The sequence below is a fragment of the Clytia hemisphaerica genome, unplaced genomic scaffold (genome assembly GCF_902728285.1).
Source record: "Clytia hemisphaerica strain Z4C2 unplaced genomic scaffold, Clytia hemisphaerica genome assembly, whole genome shotgun sequence".
Lineage (NCBI taxonomy): Eukaryota > Metazoa > Cnidaria > Hydrozoa > Leptothecata > Clytiidae > Clytia > Clytia hemisphaerica.
Genome location: NW_027103644.1, coordinates 157,547 through 167,637, shown reverse-complemented (window position 1 = coordinate 167,637; position 10,091 = coordinate 157,547). Strand labels below are relative to the sequence as shown.

At 35.0% G+C, this 10,091-nt stretch overlaps 1 protein-coding gene and 1 long non-coding RNA gene across 2 annotated transcripts; one reads left to right on the top strand and one right to left on the bottom strand.

Annotated features, from left to right (window-relative positions):
* Window positions 1-1,553: 1,553 nt before the first annotated feature.
* Window positions 1,554-5,639, bottom strand: LOC136802906 (uncharacterized). The gene is made up of 3 exons (XM_067059660.1): window positions 5,570-5,639; window positions 3,835-4,139; window positions 1,554-1,918 (listed from the first exon to the last, which is right to left on the bottom strand). The coding sequence occupies exons 1-3, from the start codon at window positions 5,616-5,618 to the stop codon at window positions 1,754-1,756; spliced, it is 519 nt and encodes a 172-aa protein (XP_066915761.1). The 5' UTR covers window positions 5,619-5,639; the 3' UTR covers window positions 1,554-1,753.
* A 1,271-nt stretch (window positions 5,640-6,910) lies between these two features.
* Window positions 6,911-9,975, top strand: LOC136802905 (uncharacterized). The gene is made up of 3 exons (XR_010846079.1): window positions 6,911-7,110; window positions 8,791-9,044; window positions 9,808-9,975. It is a non-coding gene; the product is annotated as an uncharacterized lncRNA (long non-coding RNA).
* Window positions 9,976-10,091: the final 116 nt, after the last annotated feature.

Below are 10,091 nucleotides of genomic sequence, written 5' to 3'. Positions count from 1 at the left end.
AATAGACAGATCCTTGGGTGCTTTTTCACTACGCTAGATAGATAAGTGGTTCTCATCAACGGTCCTTTTCATAAATTTCTAAGGGTTGTAAAAAATATACAATGAAGATTCGTGCTTAACATCAGATTTTGATCGCTTCATATCAGCATTCCAGATTTAACGTCGAAAATTGGTCATTAAACCTTTTGTTCTCCAAGAGAGGGGCAGACTTCTCCTGGTTTAATGACCAATTAACGAAAAAGACAGCATAAATAAATTGGTTGCCATAAAAGTAGCAGAATGTGCAGTGGGATTCTTTTGTAAAAAATTGGTCATATGGGAAAAGTGTTTCTTTCCCGATAGAGTTGAAGAGCAAACTTTCATCTGTATTGATTTGATACAAAAGACGAGGAATCTTGTCACAGAAAATGTTCATTAGAAGGCTGTAATTTTAAATCCCTTGATATGCGATTTGATGATTTTTAATAAAATTTTCTTCAAATTCAAAGGGTTGTAAACGCTTTGACAACTGTTTTGGGAGTCAGTAATGCTTTCCAATCAATTTGCTTTGTTTCAGCTAATCGATTTTCGCCAGACAGTCTCAGACAGTGAAAAACCACCCCTTATGTTATGATTCTCTATCGTTGAATCTTTTTCAAAAGCGTTGATGATATTTTGAGTTGTGTTTTTAACGACGCAAATAAAAATCCAATCCAAATGACATCGTGGTTGACTTTTTCGCGTTGATTGCACGCTGAATAGAATCGCGATTAGTCGTCACAGGTCAGAATATGATTTTGGCACGTGCTTTTCAAGGTACCTTCTCAGTTTTCAGAAATGTTCGTAGAATATGTAAAAATAGCAATACATTTATGTTACTACTTAATGAACATTCTACTATTCTATTCTATTATTTATTCGAGTTAAAAAATATGCCCATGCTATTGATGCTGCTTCTACCATTATAAAATGCTCGCCATGCCCCATTGGGGCATAAAGTAATGAAAATATCAACCTTTTGTCCATTACGTGTCAAATGTTCAAGCGTTCACGTGTTCGTCGATAGTCATTTTAAGTAAAGACACGTGTAAATTTGTAGTCACTTTGTTTTTTTTCCATACAACAGTACGCTATGCATTTAATGTTCATCCGATAGAGCATTGCGGTCATCATGGATATAAAAGTCTCTGATATGTCATTTCCATGCAAATGATTAATTACAAATTTAAAGTTCGTGTGCTATTAGGTATGCAGTCCTCTTTGGGCCCCATTTGCTATCATGTAAAAACCGTTCTCTAACAACGCTGAAAATATTTCTATGTGGGAGAAGAATGAGGGAATCCAGGGGTTCCTGGTACAAATCTCCACTCATTCCTAAATTCACGGTTTGAAAAATTATGTCAGTGCAGTCAAAACATGTGATTACTCGAAAAAGTTCACGTGATTTTATTCCCATGTTACTTGCTTTACAACTTTCAGCTGATAACTTTATTAGTGTCAATAAATTTTCAAACCAATCAAAAATAAATGTCATGTAACAAGTACATAAAACTTTCGAGTATAACCGTGATTTGTCTTCAGACTTCAATTTTGCAACCTGTGTATTCCGTTCAGTTCCTTGATGGCCAAGCTGGTAAGTCCTGGACCCCGTGACAAAAAAATCAAAAGATTAAAGATCTTAAATTACTCGGCTATCGATGTAAATTATTTATTTATTTATTTATCTACATGATAGCAAAAGAAAGGTGCTCTTAAAGCAATCGGACAGTATTATCTATATCAAGTGTAGCAATATAATCAGGGTAGAAATGAGAGTTGCTGATAGAGTTGATGCTGATGAGTCGTACTGAAGAGCTGGTCTCACACTTTCAGATACTCGTGCTTTCGGTCTGTCGAACTGGACGTCTTGGTTGCACGCGTGGTAAGCACAACATTGCATCTAGAATGGTAGAATGGAAATTGTATTATTTTCTAATTCGTAAACTCAAACGAAAGTAACTTTATTTATCATCTTAATCAGTATATATTTCTTTCACGTAGTAGGGTCAGCTAGAGAATGTACCCAGACGGCACACAACGTCAAAACAACGTCCATGTGACATTCATAACGTCCAAATAACGTTATTTGAACGTTAAAACAACGTTGTGTGCCAGCTGGGTGCAAGACGGAGCGTGTAAACGTAAATATAAGTGCTTATAAATTGTATACATGACGCAAAAAGAACTATATTCCGTCAACTGCTGATTTGATAATTTCCTCGCGATTGGGTGGGCTATCAATTCTAATGAAGTGTGATTCACTGATCCATCTGGGGAGCTTATATAGAAGCATGTCACGTGACATAATCGCCTTTCTAGCGATAGTAAATTCATAGAAATCACTATTAGATCTATGCAGTTCACCATTACAACAACGCTAAATGTTAGTCTAGAGTTATCTATAATCAATGTAATACAGTAATTTTACTGTTATATGATAACAAGATTTGCCAATACAATTTGTTGATTCCATTTTTTCTTGCATTTGCTTATGTTATTGCTTAAGTCACTGGTCGTCTAGACTACCCACTTGTTAAAAAGAATAGGTTCTAAGAAGGAGTATTTGCAATCTAGTAAACTTGTTAAACATCTGGAAGCTTTTCTGTAAATACACGCCTGTCTCACAGCCCCGGTGGAACTTTTTCCCTCGGTGGGGATAAAAATTTCTATTGAAATTCCAATGGGGGATAGAAATTCTATTGTTCTAAAGTTAAAATGAAATTCCAGTGGGGATGGTTTTGAAGTGCCATTTTTAAACATTGAATTTTGAATGGGGATGAAATCAAGGTAAATTTCCCAGTGGGGCTGAAATTCCAGGGTATTTTCCCACCGGGGACGAAATTTTTGCCAAATTTTCAGTGGTGCTGGGGTCCCAGCGAGTCTGTGACACAGGGGTCTGTAGGTTCAACAAATTCGGCTCGGACCAATGTTTTCTGAAAGTCTCGGACCACTTGAAACAATTTTCATCAAAATTAAACATAAACAAGCTGCAGGTCAATCGCTAAACTTTGTTTTAAGTGGCCTACCCGCCTCAAAGAAATCTCAGCAAAACAATTTTTGCCACTGTCGTATAACTACTATGAGAATTTTCAAAGGTTTGCTGCGACTGTTTCTGTCTAGACAGAAACTCAGTTGAAAAGTTTTTTGAAACTATTTTTGTTTCAGAAACCGTCATTTGATACTATGAAAAATAGACAATGGGCAATTGAAGGTTAAGGGCATGTTTTGCCCCAAAAATATTGAAATATTGGTCAAATTAGTCAAAATTGGGTCCAAGGGTCGAAAGTCGGGCGGTACATTCCCGTCAGCTTCCCCCCGGATCTGAGCGCTAAGGGCACTTATATATCCTTTTCTTAAAAAGTAAAAAAAAACACTCTTCAAAAGGGGCAAGCATCGAAATATATTGGCAATTTTTGAGATTTTAACGTATTTTAGAATTTAAAGCTTTGGCGAGAATTGCAGTTTCAGTACTTTCACTTTGTTTCATTGGATTTTTCTGTTTGGGAGGGGTGAATTGGCTTCCAGGCTATATTCTCAGCCATATTGGAATATTTTTTAGCTTTATATCCTGAGATCATAAGTCTTAAGACTAATGTTGAAACTCAGAGTTAAGACTCTGCTTTCCAAACGTACTTTAAAGCACTTGCGCTTTTAAAGTTTTGAGGGAATTCCCCTTTTGCGCCAAATATTTCGGCACTGATTGTAAAAAGTTTACAAAATATTTTGAAATATTGAACTATAATTTGTTGAGAATTGGTGAAGAAATTCTTAAACGACAATCACCTCACTGACTGTTCGATGAAATGTTAGAGTTACCTTGCAAGCTCTTCCTTCTTTTCTGTAAAAATAACACTTTGAATCACATCCCTTAGGGTCAGCAGTTTCGCACGATTTCTTATAATGTTCTCTATACATGATTGTTGTACCGTTCGGGAATTTATGTTCGTTATAAATGTGAAGTGTTCTGCAAACTTTGTTTGGCCCGATACATGGTTGTAATCGTTGGTTTCCGATACAAGCTTCTTTGTTGTTGTATGCGCTTCCTTGACCACACTGGTAGCAATCTCCCAATGGCGCCCGATCTCTTCTTGGTGTCATTGAGTTTGCCGACTGACTTTTAACTGAAATGAAATTAATATGGCTTTACATTTACTTCAAATTTGGCTAGAAACAAAAGATTTTAAACCCAGCAGCTGACACAACAATGTTTCAACGTTCATTTGACGTTAAATGGACGTTGTGAGCGTTAGATAACGTTGTGTGCCAGCTGGGGAAATCCCAAGCATTTTAAACGACATATCTTTATTCCCATTGCAAATATACCAGATTAGTTTATCCAACTACCTAAACGATGACGACAGGGGTACTGACACAGATGTCGTAGAGTATATTGCAAATCTATTGCAATGTAGAATACTTTTCTTAGGCGAGGCCAATTTAATTTGTTGTTCTACGGGCGCGGCCGACCTAGCATTTGCTGCAAACGAAAAAATAATAATATTGAATTTCCTATGCCACAAATTTCTAATACTAGTCATTTAAAAAATTTAACTTACAAAAAGTTGAAAAGAATCTGGAATCGTGGATTCTAGAATCTAGAATCATGAATTCTATGCACGAAAGATTTTATTTCAAAAAAAAAACTTAACAAAAATATTACTTAAGGCCTAATTATCTTCGTTGATTAATGAAAATATATATTTTTTTTTTACAGACCGACTGACTCATACTTTGCTAACGATCTGCCCGTAAAACAACAAATTAAATTGGTCTCGCTTTAGTAGCTCACTAATAATTTTCAATATCCCTGAATTATCCAGGTTCAGATTTATTTAAATTTCGGCAATTATTTTTTAAATTAGTAAGAGTAAAGGGACCCGTGACAACAATTTTCCAGATTATAATTTCCCGGTCAATATGAACAAAGATAATCAATCAATCCTTCAATCTTCATCCGCTCATTGGCAGTGGCGTTGTGGGAAAATTTTTCTGGAGGGGCCAAAGTCAATTTTTTTTTAAATGGCGCCCCCAATTTTCCAAAGTGGCACTCCCACCCACCCAATTTTACTAATTCATTTGCCTAGCGGGAATAACGAGAAAGGAAATATTGAAAATGTTGAAAATGGACAAGATACCCTAAATCACTAAATAAAAATAGACAAATTTGACTCTTGCTAGAGTGAAAAGAAAGAAGCAATGTGTAGAGCGAGAGAAGTGAGCGAAACAATTGATGTTTTATGATTTCAATATTGTTGTCAGCAAATTGGTCTCGGGGCGCAGTTAGATTTTTATTTAATAATGCTATATTGTACACAAAAAAACTTGTAAATTAGCTAGATTGCAAAGAAGTTACCAATCAACTTTAAAAAATTGGAGGAAATTTAAAATTATCTAAGTAAAATTGGTCCTGGGGCGCAATTTAAGGCGCATAAAATATGATTTTTAAAATTTGGGCGTACAAAAAAATATCTTTTGGCGCCCCTTGCTCTTCGGCCCTCCCTGCCACAACGCTATACTGCTCATTGCCATTGATAATTAAGACAACACATACCTGATTTTGCGATGACCAAAATGCTAACATAATAACTCAGAAGTTCCATGTCTTATAAATAATCGTAGAGATATATCAAAGAGTTTTAATGTTTAAAGCGGCAATCGAAAAAGTTTCAAATAAATTCACAAAAATATTTTTCCAAGAGGCGTCAACCTGTCACTTATTTATCATGACTTTTTCCTCTTCTTTTTTCATCAAGAATATTCATCATTTGACGGCAAAAAAAAAAGATTATTAAAAACCGATCAATAGAATTCAAAATTTTGATGACTGATTAGTTTTTCTCTTTCTTATTCTTCGTTCGTTCATTATATTTTGATTATATATTATTTCGGACAATCGATCCTTATCACTGATTGGTCCTTTTTGATGTTTCTCGCTCTGTCATTTTTGTTTTAAGACCCCTGTTGAGTTTAAGAGAGGCTCATTTTCAAATACATTAGTAGCTTATACAATTTTATTTTTCATTTTTTAAGCTAAATAAACTGATTGAAAATCACAATAAATAAATTTTAAGAAAAAATTCTACCACCGAGCTACAAAATTAGTCATAATACTTGTGGAAGAAAAAAACAATTACATTGGAGAAAATTGAAAGGCATCTATGTTTTTCTGCTTTAGTAAATTTAAGAAAAATTTGATTAGAATTTAAATTATTTCTATTTTTGCCTTTTTTGAAAATATTTGACAAGCTTGATATCAAAATCATATTACATACCATATTAGGTCAATCACAAGAGAATTGTAAATGTTTCTTTTTTTAAACTAGATGTCTAGAAATATATTCTTCAAAGCGATTTAAAAACGACCGTACGACCGTACGTGCGGTCTAAAATTAGGCCTTTGAAACCGGAATTTTACAGTGCAGAGAAAATTTAGCCAAATTTGAGTATTTTGACCATTTTAAGACAAAATAGGTTAAAGTTTTATACGCTTAATGTGCAATTTTCGTCATCTTTGCTCATTTAGACCCTTACAGTGGGAAGCTTCAGAACGTTTTTCAAAATTATTTTAAGAGAATTAATTTTGACCATATAAAATTAATTTCTGGTTTGCTGTCAAAATATTTTCGAAAATTTTGGTTAAAACACAAGAACCTAAAAAAATGAATTAAAATTTCATAAATAAGATAAAATGTCTCTCTCTAGACCTTTTTTTTTTGTTTACTTCATCTTAACATCTTCTTTAAAAACAATGAAGCTTTAATAAATTGATGACCCATTTCCCTCTTTAAAAGATAAACTACTTTGAATAAATTTTTGGTCCTTTTTTTACAAAGATTGTTCCGTATGCTGATGTTAGAAGAAACTGTGAAATACAATTGACAGTACGGTGAAATTCTACTAAATCAGTGAAGTTTTAATGTCTTAAAAAATAAGCTGAAGCTTGAAAAATATTCAGCTTTTTAGGGAATTGAAATTGACTATCATAAGTATTTGGCGTCAAAATTGACGTTAACTAAAATAGTTTTTTTGGAAAAAGCATGAAGATATCTTGGCAATTAGTTTCATTCTTTTGGTTTGAGTTTCACAAAACTGGTAGGTTGGATGTTCTAAACACACCCCTCTGACAGACCGGGTAGGATTTTTTCCATCAATGGGGATGAAAATAACGGACTGAAACTCGATGGGAATTGATATTCCAACGCTTTTTATGGCTGAGCATTTCAATTATTTTGTTCTTTTGTCGAAAATTTAGTGGGGATGGGAAAAATAGCATAATATTTTGCAGTGAGAATTGGTTTATTTGATTATCATTAGTGGGGACAAAAAATTGAAGGACAATTTCCTAGCGGGGACGATATTTTGGCCAATTTTTTCAGTGGGAAGGGTTCCCAGTGGCTTTGTGAGAAAGGGGTGTTCTCTAAAGAACCAAATACGATATTCAAAACTATTTCACATAGGATCTCCAAAAAGATCATGTCGAAAATTTGAAAATTTTAGCATTTCAGTACATTTTCTGTAAAAATACTTATCTAACCATGAGCTCCATTTTCAACCAAGTTATAGCTTTTTGGCATCTAAAATAAATCTAACATAATTTGAAAACTCGAATGGCGCAAGTAGCTCTTAGGGGGGGGCTTAGGCAAAATTAAGTACAGGGGACATGCCTGGTAAGGGTCCCTTTTTTAGGTAATGAAGATATCTGAAAGGGTCCGAAATTAACTATTTTTTAAGAAAAGTATACCTGACAGGGTCGACTAATTTTGTTTATATTATTCAGGGTGAAAATTATCATAAAGAATTTTAATTTTTTGTCCACTTTTAGTCATTTTATCGATTTTTTGTGTTGAGAGAATTCCAAATTTACCAAAGATTGCTATCTGATAGGGTCCCCCTTTCAAACTCCAGAGACACGCCCCCGGGGGGGGGGGGGCAGCTGGGCAAAAGGACCGACGGGTATGTGCGGGTCCTAAGGGTACCTTTTCCAATATGTTTAAAATGCACTGTAAGGGTCGGAAAAACTAGAGATGCACTGTAAGGGTAGAAATTTCAGAAAATTCTTGAAAAATCTAGATATTTTGACCAAAAATGCTAGAATTTTGACCATTTTTTGCACGAAAAGGATCGACAATTTGGGGGAAAATGCACTTTAAGGGTATGATTTTCACTGATTTTTGCTGCACTGTAAGGGTGCAATTTTAAAAGCCAATTTTTGGCCCGCACATACCGTCAGTCCGCAAACCCAGTGCCCCCCCCCGGGGACACGCCCCGTCGTCCGTTAAGATATTTGCCCTCTCCCCCAAGGAAGTAGCTGTAGACACATCTGCCTCACAGCTCTGGTGAAAATCTTTCTTACAGCGGGGATAAAAATCTCGATTGAAATCTCAATGGGGATAAAAATTCTATTGTTCCAAGGTTAAAAAATCTAGTGGGAATGGTTTTGGAGTACAATCTCTAATGCTAGTGCAATCTGAAATTCTAGGGTATTTTTCCCACCGGGGACTGAATTTTTTCCAAATTTTCCATTTGGGATGGGGCCCCAGAGGGTCTGTGACACATATGGATGTCTTTAGGTACAAGACTACACAATTTGCTGATTGTTATCATCCAACATAGTTTGTCATTTTTGCTATTTAATAATCTGCATTTCTAATATCTGATTTATTAGAAAAATTGACAAAAATACTTGAAAAGTGGTGAAAATAAGAGCATCTGAAGGCTTCAAAAAGTCTTTTAAAAAATAACGTGTAGTACAGTTTGATATTTTTCTTTCAGCCTGTTTGGAGCCTTACAAGCGGTTATCCTGTTGGACGTGTAAAAAAGGTACAGGCGATCAATGTACAGAACGGGTTAATACAGTGTGCGAGGGACGTGAAAATGTTTGTGTCACTTCTAGAATCACCGAGCAAACAAAGAACTGGAAAGGCGAGATGTTGATCAAAGAAAGGATCGAAAAGAGATGCCACTTTATTGCTCCCTATCAAGAATGCGAATGTATCGTAGGTGGTTTGTTGGGAGAAACATGCGAGGTGATGTTTGATTTATTTAAAATTTTCTCTTAACAGTGAAAAATTAATTTTGAAAACCTTTAAAAGTCATGTGATGAAAATCTGTAAGAAAAAAATCATTCAACTTTTAAAGAAAATCAACAAAATAGTCGAATATTGAATATCAGTCCTACAAAGTCTGTTTGGTTAGATTTTCCTCAATTAAGCTCCTGTCTCAGTATCCCAATGGGAATTTCGTTTCACTCGGTGGGATAAAAATGTTTTATCAAAATTCCAATGGGGTGAACAATCCATCGTTTCCAGCTCAAAATGCCAGTGGGGATTGTTTCTTATGATTCCCAATGTAGAATAAGGCACTTTCCCATTAGTATTTCAGGGGACGGTGGTCCACCGGATCTGAAACAGGGAATTTAAATATATTACATATACATCGTGGAATTTCTTAGCTTACGTCATATCTTCCTTCGTTTCGAGCGTAAAGCTCCTACTCTTCGGGATATGAATACTGCTCCTGTTTTGAATATTGAATTTCTCCGCATACATCACAAGCACACTGAGGTTTTAATGGAACAATAGAGAGTTTCGACAAACCTAAGCTGTGTTTTAAATGTTCTTTTATTTGAAATCACTATCGATAAACATCTTTTGTAAAAGTTTTCTATTATGTTTACCTATTACTAATTCCCGGTGGGGGTCACTGGTGGCTGCCTCCTAGAGACCAAGAGTAAGTCCTAAAAGCCTGGAGCTGTCTATTGTGTAGACTAGGAATTTCTTTTCGTTTTAGTTACTGGATTGTTGTGGTCAAGACCTTTGTAACTGGAGGAACAGTAAACAAGAAAAAGCAAGACTGTGTTCCTCTTCTTCGTCTATCAACGTAAAACCATTTTGTGGACAATTTGTCTATGTGGTTCTTATAGGAATTTTACTGCTGTTTTCTCAGTTTGTTTTGTATTGAGATTTTGCTTTTTAACAATTTGTAAATATCTCTTTGAAATTATCATCAATCATGAATTTAATGTAAATATATATAATTAATTTAGAGTGTTATCGTTTGCGTACTCATTAATT

Excerpts from the sequence above, each read along its gene's own strand:
- LOC136802906 (XM_067059660.1), bottom strand. The coding sequence starts at position 5,618 with ATGGAACTTCTGAGTTATTATGTTAGCATTTTGGTCATCGCAAAATCA. Across the intron at positions 4,140-5,569 it reads TTTGGTCATCGCAAAATCAG|TTAAAAGTCAGTCGGCAAAC; the intron begins GTATGTGTTGTC and ends ATTTCATTTCAG. Across the intron at positions 1,919-3,834 it reads AAGAAGGAAGAGCTTGCAAG|ATGCAATGTTGTGCTTACCA; the intron begins GTAACTCTAACA and ends CTACCATTCTAG.